The sequence below is a fragment of the Macadamia integrifolia genome, chromosome 5 (assembly GCF_013358625.1).
Source record: "Macadamia integrifolia cultivar HAES 741 chromosome 5, SCU_Mint_v3, whole genome shotgun sequence".
Classification (NCBI taxonomy): Eukaryota; Viridiplantae; Streptophyta; class Magnoliopsida; order Proteales; family Proteaceae; genus Macadamia; species Macadamia integrifolia.
The window spans coordinates 23,559,756-23,571,683 of NC_056561.1; the positions used below are offsets into that span (position 1 = coordinate 23,559,756).

The window sequence follows — 11,928 nt, forward strand, 5'->3', positions numbered from 1 at the left end:
ACTCATAGACGCATACGAGGATCGGCAGGCTTCTATCATGGTTAGGGTTTGTATCCTTGCTTAGTCAATGTCAGTTCCGAGACGAAGGATACAACCTATTGCACTATAATAGCATTTACCAGACTTAGTTTGCATTGTTAAGTGGACACTATATAAATGAACTGCATCACAAGCATCATGGACTATGTGTTTTATTTCTACAATCATGCATCATAAATTATTACTACTATTGTTTTGCTTGGATGTGCTTAACCCCACCCCTCACTGAGCGAGTTGGAAAGCTCACCCCACGCATACACCCTTTTTTAGACGATGATGAAGGTACCATGGTGCCAATGGCGGGTGACACAGTATCTTCTAGGTCAGAGTATGATGTGAGCGACTGGTGGATGCTAGAAGCGGAGGAGCACGATCAGGACTGTGCTTGCGACCACTGTGCTTACGCCATACTGTGAGATTGTACATCATATTTTGATACTTTTGGGTATAACTGTGGATTGTATATTCTTTTTGAGATTATATTATATGTCATGGATGATTGTAACAGAATAACTCAGTTATAGCTATCATATTATCATTAGATGTTTCCCCATCTTATTTATAATTCTGCTACTATACTCTGATTCCGCTGCTCATGTTGGTTTGTGATATGAGATTGTGAAAATGTTAAAGTACTGCAATCTGAGATCCTTGTAGATTGGTAAGATAGGTAGGTGTCTTATTCACAGCGCCGGTATTCCTAATGGTAAATTGGGTCTACAGGAAATGGGGTGTGACAAGAGTAACCAAAATGTCTTGGATTGAAGTGGTGATAAAGACAAATGATAATGCGTAACCAGAATATTAACCTAATCAAGGTTGAATGGTGAATTTTTGCTACCAACCCGCATGTAGAAGAGATAAGCTTAGTTGAGTTCAGTTAGCACATGATCCCAAATAAATGGACAGAATGACTTAATAAAAACTGTAATGAAACACATTTGAATTACTACATTACGAGGGAACTCCTCATAATCTCACGGCCAAGCTGTCCAAAAAAAAAGGGTGGGGGGGAAACCGTGAGAAATGCTTACATATATGTTACAGTCAACAATATATAACAAAAATACAGAAAAAAATATTGAGCCAAGAGTGCATGTTCATCAATAAACAAGAACATGAAAAATATGCTTGGCAAGGTAAGACAACAATTCATTTTCACCCCGCACTCTTGTTGGCTCCTTAAGGAGTGGCATCTTGTGGTCAGTTGTCGATGTGCTTCAGATGTTATCGCCTGCCTTGTCTCTCCAAATACCAAGATCTGCCTGCCGTCAAACTCCTATTGATAGGCCAGTGGACTCAAGTCATTTGTAGTACCAAAGAATAGGAAGATGAAGGCCCCTATCATCATGATCAAAGAAGTTTCTATGCAACTGTGTTCTTGGGCTTATCAAAGGCTGAACTGAGGCAAAGAACTAACCAATAACCATATCCCCACCAAAAAGAAGAAATAACAGAAAAAAGGAAAGAAAAGAAATTAAAATGGAGGTCCAGATAAGTGTCACTTGAAGCATTAAAATTTCAAAAGTTATCAGTTATCTTGTAGGCAACAAGTATCAGAACCAAACACAATGGAATCTAAGAAACGTAGAAAATATCTTAGTTCGTAAATAATGGAACATATCCTTCAAATCCCCAATAGTACCAGTGACTACCTTTAAACCATTATTTTAGCTATATATATGCCTAAGGTGGCAAATGTGCCCCAACATTTCTAACTTGTCTGTTTCTCTTTAATGGGTGTGAATGGTGATGTTTTACCATAGGACAGATTTCAACATTGGATTGGCATAAGGCTGAATCATCGTTGCTTTTCAAAGTTGCAGCCACCAAACAAAAGCTCAATGACACAACTTAAAAGCCAACAGAATTGCGTAGTTTCTATAGGTCTGTCTGAGGCTTTTAGTCTTTACCCATTTTAGACCATCTCAAACTGAGATTAGACACCATATTAAAAGGAATTGATGGAGCTGAAGTTACTGATCCTCACCCCTAATAGAACAGCATCAGTGTACCCAGATGTTACTAGGTTAAAATTAAAAACTGAGATTCATACCCTGCAGCCATGGTTGCTAGAGCAACTGTGGCAAACCAGGATCTGTAACTAGTAACTGTAGTAGAAGAGAGGAGAGTAGAGAGAGAGAAAAAAAAGAGGGAGAGACTGTTAAGAGAGTAGCAAAATCAATACTCTTACAGACCCCCATATCGTGGTAGACATGAAACTGTACCCCCATAGTATATAGGGTCTATTCTTTAACAGCAACAATTCATTTAAATATGAAGTGACATTTAATTGTTCTCCAGGGGCATCAACTTTTCAACTGAAACATGTGAATTGATGCATTTGATAAGAGGTCCATCATAAAATTCCCTTGGTCCCTACCAATTCAACCATAATGATCATTGCAAGGAGATCTAATAAAAATTGTGAGAAAATTGCATGTCCTGCATTATATCAGCAAAAAATTATATATAAGAAGATGCACCTGGATGTGATCCTTCGATACTGTAAGCATATGGTCCATGGCAGCTTTGGAACCGTGGACATGTTATACAAGAAGCACAAGCTATAAATTTACGTCCACAATGGAACCTAATTTCTTAAATCTTGCAAACCGACAAGATCATAACGGGAAAAAAGAAACTAATGTACATTCCAGGAACATACTAAATTTAAAAGTTTAAAACAAACAACCACTTTCAAACAATAAATCTTTTTTTAAGTCCATGTGAAATAGTTTTCATCCTAATAACAATGATTAGGCGAGGTTCCTATCCAGTTAGATTCAACTAACCATGTATAGTGACATCAAGGTTAGTGATTACCCTGGTCGAAACCAAAATGTACTGTAAAATTACCAAAATTCCGGTGGAGATATGGTACATTTCAGACAAAAAATTAAATTTGCCATTTAAGCAGTCAAACATTTGAATTTTACCTGAAACTTCAAGGCAAGACTATTCAAGCATGTTTTTAGGAGATTGCTAGTGTATGTCGTAGCCTACCATGTCCTTTCCCTTATATTACCTTTTCTACCCATAATTTAGCACTAACAGTATGCATTCAATAAAAGAAATTGAAATGTGTATTAAGAATGAAGAAGAAGAATAACCATTTAACAGTACACCAATGTCAATACCACATAGATTTTCGAGGAGGCTCAAAACCTCTAGAAGATTGTTGCCGCCAACGGAACCATTCCTCTGTCTCACAAAGATGGCCATGTCATAGTATGCTTGAAGAACCAGCTCCTTGAACTCCCTGCCTTTATTCTGCTCCTGCCAATGTGCAATTTTGTTGGCTGCCTTAGCATGAAGTGTCTCTCTCGCCTCTGCTTCTGTCTCCACATCAGCAGGAGTATCCTTTTCACTATCATATGCAACCCCTGGTGCTGAGTGTCTCTCAAGCACTGCCCCCTCAAACTCCTCCCTAAACTTCCACTTGTATGACCTCATTTGCATCCTCCCTTCATGAGGGCAGTTATGGCCTTTACACCTCACCAAGGACCATAGGAAAGATGTGCAAATCATGCAGATTGAAGACCAATCCTTCCAAATCACCAATGACATAACCAGAAATTATTTCCTCAGAAAGTGCCTTTTTTCCTTTTTAAAAAGCCACCAAATCCATAGAAAAAAAAGCATGGGCCAGCAGTGAGCACATGAAAACAGAAAACAAATGTAGAAACAGAAACAATAAAAAAGTGACAGAGGTATCAAAAAAAAGTTCCAGCAAATTTCTAGAATCATAATTAACAAAAATATTAAAGAGGGTGAACGAAAAAAACCAGGGGCAGATCCCTCACCCTAGGTTCAAGATTCTTAAAAGTACCTCTGCAACTAACTTGTAGCTAACTTGCATATTTTGAGGATAACTGAGGTCTGAAAATCCTCATGAACATTGACACTCTCTAAGTTCAGTTGCTTCCATAAGATTATGATGATGCCTAAAGCCCATGCTTCCTATAAATTGGCTGTCAACCTGGGGGTCATTTGTGTTGCTTAACTATACCTGCAGGGAAGAGGGTTGTAGGGGATGCTACAACTGAGAAAGCCATGAGGCCAGAGGGGTTCTAATTCATATACTACTCTTCCCTTTGTCAAAGCTATAGGTATGTTCAGTTATCACTGTAAAATAAATCACAACATCATCAGGATGTTCTCTGTAACACTTTGAAGATCAACATATATGAATTTCCCGCAAAGGTTAAGAGTAAAATGTACCCCCACCCAATTTTTTTCTGCAGGGAACCAGTCACCCCCTTTTGTTTCAAGAACTTCATTCAGTATAGGTGGTAAAATCATGAAAATAGTTTTCTCCTTAACAGCCCTTGCATGCATTTAGAAAAATGGAATTCAAGGGTGAAAAGCTTGCAGTTCAAGGGTGAGAACAGAAATCAAGACCACAAATCAGACAAGCCCTAAATCAAATGTAGATTAGAGAAAGGAGACAGAGCTTCAGATAAAAACCCTAGACAAGCCCTAAATCGTAAGCCTATCCCTAAATACCTATATTTTAGGGCTTCACGTACTTTAGATATTTGAGTTCAGAGAAGGATAACTCATATCGTGACAACAGCGATTGTAATCTTGTAGCAGGCAAATCTTCAGAGGCTAGAGAACTAGGTTAAGTTTGAGAAATTCAAGAACTCACAAACCTGGGCTCTAACGAGGCTGAAACTAGGATCAAGTGGGGTTCCTAACAACCTCATCAAAACCTGGCCTCTAACGAGGCTGCAACTGAGAGGACCTTGCGCTTGAAGATTAGAAGAAACTACCATCGAAGGGAAGAGATGAGAAGAAAATTGAGAGGCTTTAGGCGTTAGTTTGGGGCCATCCGAGAAGGATCTTCAAGACGCAGCGATGGAGGAGCTCTATGGAAGATGACTTGCCCCTTCCCTAATGCAGACCTTGCGTTGGGCGGGAGATATATAGAGAGTGAGAGATAGTGAAATAGAGAAGGGAAGATACCGGAGCGGCATAGTGTGAGGGAGAAGAGAAGAGAGCGAGAGAGAATAGTTTCTTTCCTCCATGATTTCTGGATCGATTCAGAAATGATGATTGACGAGTCGTAGTGGGAATAAAGCCAATGCGCAGGGTTTTAAGGGTGTTCTAGCCAGTGAAAAGCGATATAATGTGACATTTACCAATTTGTCCTCGTTATCCAGCCATTGGGAAACTTGTTCATGTACAAATTCGAAGCCACTTGGTCTTTTCAAAACTGCAGGGACATCCTTGGTCGTTTCTTCCAAACCCCAAACCTGCTGGGACCGCTAACGATGGTAGAGGTTCAAACTGAGCCGGGTTAGATCTAGTCCAAATTAATAAATCCGAATTTCTTTAGAGTATCATATTTGAAAGCTAGCTTAAGATTTTGAAATTTAAGACCTCTCTTAGACAAAATATTCCGATAATGGACCTACATAAGATTTAAAATAGAAACTTTCATGAAATAATCACTAAATTAAATATTTTTTATTCATCTTAAAAATTATGAAAAAATTAGTTATTCAGTCTAAAAACCTGGGCTTCACGTATCATGTTCATATTTAAGAACATATAACGACAATTTCCTAGTGTAGTTGGTGAGCTATGGTGAACAAAAAAGCCCACACTCACTAGGGGATCTCCTGGCTAATATTTACTTCCCCTCCCTACCTATCAACAAAAAATGTCTTGAAACTCAAGCCATTTCCTAAATCATTCAACCAACAACAACCATAACAACTAAACTTTTTCCCAAGTAAATCCTAAATCATTAAACTAACTTCACCTCATTTTCTTTTCATTTGTATTTTACTTTTTTTTTTTTTGCTTTTCCAGTGAAATCACCCTACAAGGGTTTTTCGAGTTTCGGCCCATTAGTTCACCTATATAGTATCAGAACCCACATTTGTATCAATACTATAGGAGACTACCTTGTCAAAAAATCAGGTTTGGTTTTATAGTTTTTAACAATCTCGTTGATGTTCGAAGTAGTACATTTGGCTTGATTAATTTTTTCCACTAAATTACATGGTTCAGCCTTTTTTAGCTAATTCATAAATGGGAATTACTCAAAAAAAGAAATATTCAGAATAATTCATTCTGTTAGTTTATGAGTACTGTCAAAAAAGCAATCAAAATAAAATCCAGATTCGAATTCGAGAAATATCCATTTACCAAAAAAAGTCATGCAAAAAATTCGGATATTATTTTTATAAAGGAAAATTATCTTGTACCACTCCTAATTTGAAATCTATATGAGATACAGTTGTCTATTATGTTTCGTTGTTTCTAGTCTGACTAAGATTGATGTCCTACTTGTAATATACTAATTAAACTACTAAGTTTTATTATCATGAGCTGACACGCAATTAACCTGGAAAAATCAGAGACCTATTTTATATTGGAAGAATTATAGGCAGTTCATGTTTCCATAGTATTTTAAATGAACAATAAACACAAAGATATCCAAATGAGAAACGGACATAAGAAAACAGACTAATGAAATCTAAGGGCAAAGGTGAAATGCAAGCGTGCACAGGCAGACATGTTTACTTAGCTGAACAATCAAATGTCCTTATAAAATGGATAAGCATTTAATGAATTAACTTTGAGTTATAGCTTTACTCAGCTAAAACACAACCAATACTCTAGAAGTCTAATGATACTCACTGTTTCTATGGGGCATGAAGCATATCCAATAGGTATACGATTATGTATTAAAACTTCAGATTCTGTCACCTGAGAAATAATAAATATGGGAAATCAATTTCATGGGAATAGGAAGCATGTAATAATCATAATGAAACCATGAAAGCTACATCCAAAATAAAAAATGATAGGTTCAAGAAATAAATTAAAATAGAAATTTCTCAAATATCCTCCTTATTTTCTTCACCGGGTGAGTAACTTAAAAAAAAAAAAAAAAAAAAAAATAGAACTACCCTTCTCTAGTAAACGAAAAACTTATATTAAGTTTTCTTAGAAGACTGCAAGTAAAAAAAAAAAAAATTAAAAAGAGTAATTTACCGGTCACTTGCAATAAAAATGAAAAATGAGATAAATTCTACTAAGTCTAATATAGATTAAATATTGGTAAATCAGAATAACAAAAAAAGAATGGAAATCCAATTTTTAAGGAAAACCAGTGTGGTTCAAACATGAAAATAAATCAGCAGTCACAAAAGCAATCAAAGAACCCAGGCACGGAATCTGCAAAGAGGTCTTGATAGGTTTTCTAACTATCTAGTCAAGTGATCCAATCAAGGTCAAAATGGTGCATGATACAGTCAAAGAGCATGGAGGAGGGTACTATTATGAGAGAATGTACTATCATCATTCAGTCATCACCCTAAATCCATAGAGATAGAGTAATGATAACCTCCCCCCCCCCAACTTGTTACGAAGCTCGGCTTTCATGGCTATTCAATAGAAGGTTTGGGCTTATCAGAGAGATTTTCAGAGATTGCCTCATGAGCTCTGGTAAACCCCTTTCTAAACCCTAGAAAACTCATTGAGTAGTATGGAAGTGCCAACCAGGTGGTCAATCTAGCTCTATTTTTTACATTAAGTTCCATAAAAAATTAAACCAAATTTTTATGGAAAATCAGCACCAAAAGTTGTAATGTACGTTTTGTTGGGGGAAGAACAACCTCTCAGTGCTTTACGGGCAAAATCTGCAAATATTCTTATGCAGGAAATAGGAAATCTACATGTTTTCACATAACCAAGAGTAAGGCAATAAGTTTCTAATATGTTTCCTTTTTATTAGCTTCAAATAAATATGGTTGAGTCGAGTGCAAATAAATATATTTAGGAAGTGAGTCCAAACTTTTAAAGACTAGCTTCCTATTACATGCCAATGAGTAAAATGTCAGGAACATACAAAAACCAATACAGCCCAATTCTAGTCCCATAAAGATTGAACTGTGATGCATTTACCTGACGCCCATTTTTGCAACTTCACCAAAATCCCACAATTCACTATCTAAAACAAAAAGAATTTTATCAGTTCGAAAAAATGATGTAGTTTTCATCTAACAAAAAGGGAGGAAGATAAATGGCAAATGAGTAACTTACACAAACTCAAATAGGATCAAAATGGTGGAAATCTCTGTTGAATTAAAAAGGAAATGAGAAGAACAACTGAATCCATCCTTACATTTAGAGCATAGAAAAATCTATGCCATTATTTTCATTTGATAGACTTTGGACAGAATTTCTACCTTCCCTTATATAAAAAAGGAAAAAAAATATTAGTAACAAGTCGAGGAATAAACCATCCACATAGTTATGTATGGTTGACAATTCACAAATCCGATTCACAATCTGATTCTTTAACATGGTAATTTTCTTTTACTGTAACTAACAGCCATCCATCAATACTAGTACCAACTATGGAGAACTTGTAGCATGACTCCCAAACCAAAAACGTGGGCTCTAACACCAAGTTGGAATATAAGGGTTGCAAGACTACCAAAGAAGAAGAGAGAGGATGAAAGTAGGAGGTAGATATTTCTCTCCACCTATAATGATGATAATGTGTTGTGTGAGAGAATAGATTTCTTTCCCCCTCTCCCCCTATATTGATGCACTTAGCCTCATAAAGGAAATTTTTTATCTACCCTCCATGCTAACATAAGATAGCCAAGGAAAGTTAAAAGGCATAAAAGTAGATGCACATACAACATAATAACCTAATGCCCAAAGTACCCTTAGTATGTGATCTCTAACAGACCCATGATTGGTTGGTCTCTTACTACCATCTGTTCTGTCCCTCTCGCTAGGATTGTCGATTTCATAATTGATAAGGTGTAGACAACAAAAGAGAGGAGTTTGCCGATCCAGAGCTAAAAAGCTAGACAGGCAAACTCCTCTCTTTCATTGGCCGCCTTACATTGATTAAATCGGTCCTCTAATCTTTGTACCTCTATTGGTCTGGCACCTTACTCCTTCCGGCCTCGATTATCAAATCTTTTGAAGCTCTCCTTTCCTTTTTCCTTTGGAAACTTTTCTTTGGAAAGGCTCTGACTCCTCCAGATTCCTCAAGCCTCTCATTTTGTAAAAGTCTACCGTCCTAAATCCGAATGTGTCCTTGGAATTAGGAGAATTAAGGATGCCAATATTGTTAGTGGCCTTAAACTCATATGGAAAATTGCGTCCAAGCACAAAAGCATCTGGGTTGACTGGATTTACTTTGGTCATCTAAAACACAACCCCATCTGGACGGCCCCTTCCATTCCGGATGTCCCCTGGATCTGGAGGAAGATCCTTGAGCATAGACTAGTTGCCCTCTCTGCCATCTCCCACTCCATTGGCAATGGTCTCTCCACCTCCCTTTGGAAGGATCCCTGGCACCCTCCGGGTATCCTTTTTCACCTCCTTACCCCCAGAGTTATCTACTCCTCTGGTCTCTCTTCTACAGCATGGTCTTCTCTATTCTTTCCCCCTCAGGCTGGTCTCCCCCCTCCTCCTCCCACCCCTTGCTGACCTCTGAGCCTCTCTCCCTCCACACCCCCTGGCGATAGAGGTAGAGCTGATGTCTGCATTTGGCTCCCCTCCTTTAATGGGATCTTCTCCTCCACCTTAGCTTGGTCACACATTAGACTACCTTCCCCAGTCGCTCCTTGGCACAAGATAGTCTGGTTTAAGGCTCACATTCCCTGTCACAGCTTCACCCTTTACAGATGTCTTACCAAATGTCTCCCCACTCAATCCTTCCTTATCCATCGACGTATCTCATCCAACCCTGCTTGTTGTGTCTGTCCCTCGGGCGTTGAAGACATCCCCCATCTCTTCTTCTCCTGCCCCTTCTCTACCAGGGTTTGGAAATTAGTGCTCTCAAAATGCTGGCCGAATTCTAGACCAATCCTTCCCTTCGATAAAGAATGTATCTGGATCAACAGGCCTTTCCCTGGCCCTTCCATTTGGGACACGATAGTTAAACTAGATTTTTGTATTACCATCAATCACCTTTGGATGGAGTTTAACATTCATAGATTGTCGTCCAAATCTAGGACTCCGGACAAGATTTGGAAAGCTATCTACTTTGCTGTTACCTCCAAAGTCTAGAGCCTCCTTAGCCCGCTCTCCTGGCCTATTCCCATATCCCCAAAAAATTCCCACAACATCACCTCTTAGAACCTGCAGGTTGACCTAATCCATCATATTTAACTCTCCCCCACCCCCTTAGCCCCTTTTGTCTCTTTTGAGCTTTTGTGTTTTTGCTCTTTGTTTTTGTTGTTCCCCCTTGGGGCTTGCCTTTCCTTGTTGGCCTTAGACTTCTCTTCCCCCCCTTTTCCCCCCTGTATATTCTTCTCCTCCTGGTAAAGAACTACTTATTCATCAAAAATAAAAAAAAGTGTAGACCGTTAAGTTACCCTCTTTTAAGTACTTCTTTCCTCGTTTTTTCTTTTTATCCTTTATTTTATTAATTGAGTTCCATTTGTGCCCCCTCCTATATTATTTTATTCTCCTTTGTCCTCAATATCAAAACCCCTTCAAGTCTATCCCCAATCAATAAATCCTAATACCCTATGTGTCCTTTCTCCTTTGATTTACTATGTACCACCTTGAATATTGAGTTTAATTGCAGTTTTTTAATTCCTTCATTATAATTGAGTTTCGCCAGAACCGGCATAAGGCCCCCACGCCAATTCCAAAGCCCATCTACAACAGCATGAGGTAATGAAAGTCTATTGACACTTTCATTCTAGAGCAAGTTCGTGATCGGTGTGGAAGGACCATGGCAAAGGCGGCTATTAGTTCATTTTCCTTAAAAGGAAGAAATCTACTCCCAGATTGCAGACAACATTCTTTCAAACGATCTAGAACCTGTCGGATTTGACACAAATGCCACAACCCTTCGGTCATTTTCGGCCCATAGAACCCAATTTAGAGTTTTGGTCCCTAGATCACATCAGTTTGTGGTTGCAATTTTTTAAAATTCGTACTTCCATAGAGTAATGGTTGTTATTGATGTTATTGGAAAATATTTACCTATATTTGTTTAAATCTTACCGATCTAGTATTTTCTTTGTTATTAGTTCATTTTCCTTAAAAGGAAGAAATCTACTCCCAGATTGCAGACAACATTCTTTCAAACGATCTAGAACTTGTCGGATCTGACACAAATGCCACAACCCTTCAGTTATTTTCGGCCCATAGAACCCAATTTAGAGTTTTGGTCCCTAGATCACATCAGTTTAGGGTTGCAATTTTTTAAAATTCGTACTTCGATAGAGTGATGGTTGTTATTGATGTTATTGGACAATATTTACCCATATTTGTTTAAATCTTGCTGATCCAGTATTTTCTTTGTTACCATGCAGTGAATTGAGTCCGGGGGGAATGTTACACCCATGCCCTAATCCGGTCTAATTTGAACTGTTGTTATAGGCCTTGGATCGGAGATGGGAAGTACGACCAGATTTTGGCTCGTGGCTGTGCATTGCCGAAGGGGTAGAGATGATCCCACATGTTTGTTCATCACATATCTATATAACTGGAGGGGATTCATACCTTTCAATCTCAGGCGGTAAGTGACCCGAATCCCCACACTTGAATTCCGACAAGCATCAAAATTGCCAAATAGCCTTGAATATGTCCGAGGGTAACCACCAGTGTGAGACCAGCCTTGGGACAGCAAGCTATCTTGACCACCAGAAACAAGCCATCGGAAGCAGCCTGGACCTTGATCTAGTGCCTATTTCTGGTGGATTGATAGGTTTCTGTCGAGGTTCCGATGCCCGTGGTTCTTGCCTCTCACATCGTGAATGGTTCCGGATGATCCCAAATCATCCTCCACCCCTTCCTCATAACGTGAGCACTTTATAGATCTAAATGGTTGGGTCCTCGTGCCCCAAAATTTATTTTAACCCGATTGGTCCAAAAGGGGACCAACCT

General features: G+C 38.5%; 1 protein-coding gene across 11 annotated transcripts; it reads right to left on the reverse strand.

Moving 5' to 3' along the window:
- Positions 1–927: 927 nt before the first annotated feature.
- Positions 928–9,508, reverse strand: LOC122080390. Of its 11 annotated transcripts, none has more exons than XR_006140697.1 (5): positions 8,186–9,508; positions 7,966–8,007; positions 6,697–6,765; positions 2,526–3,588; positions 928–1,454 (listed from the first exon to the last, which is right to left on the reverse strand). XR_006140697.1 is itself a non-coding variant. In XM_042647347.1 (3 exons), the coding sequence occupies exons 1-2, from the start codon at positions 4,818–4,820 to the stop codon at positions 3,073–3,075; spliced, it is 639 nt and encodes a 212-aa protein (XP_042503281.1). In that variant the 5' UTR covers positions 4,821–6,672; the 3' UTR covers positions 928–1,454; positions 2,526–3,072. The 11 variants fall into 11 exon arrangements, 1 of the variants encoding a protein (XP_042503281.1); XR_006140695.1 differs by having other exon boundaries at positions 7,966–8,011; XR_006140693.1 differs by having other exon boundaries at positions 8,104–9,508.
- Between the last annotated feature and the right edge of the window lie 2,420 nt (positions 9,509–11,928).

What these genes read in the sequence shown, in the direction of transcription:
- LOC122080390 (XM_042647347.1), bottom strand. Translation starts at nt 4,820, where the DNA reads ATGGTAGTTTCTTCTAATCTTCAAGCGCAAGGTCCTCTCAGTTGCAGC. An exon ending in TCAGCCTCGTTAGAGCCCAG is followed by an intron (nt 3,589 to 4,697) that starts GTTTGTGAGTTC and finishes GTGATTTGGAAG; the next exon opens with GATTGGTCTTCAATCTGCAT.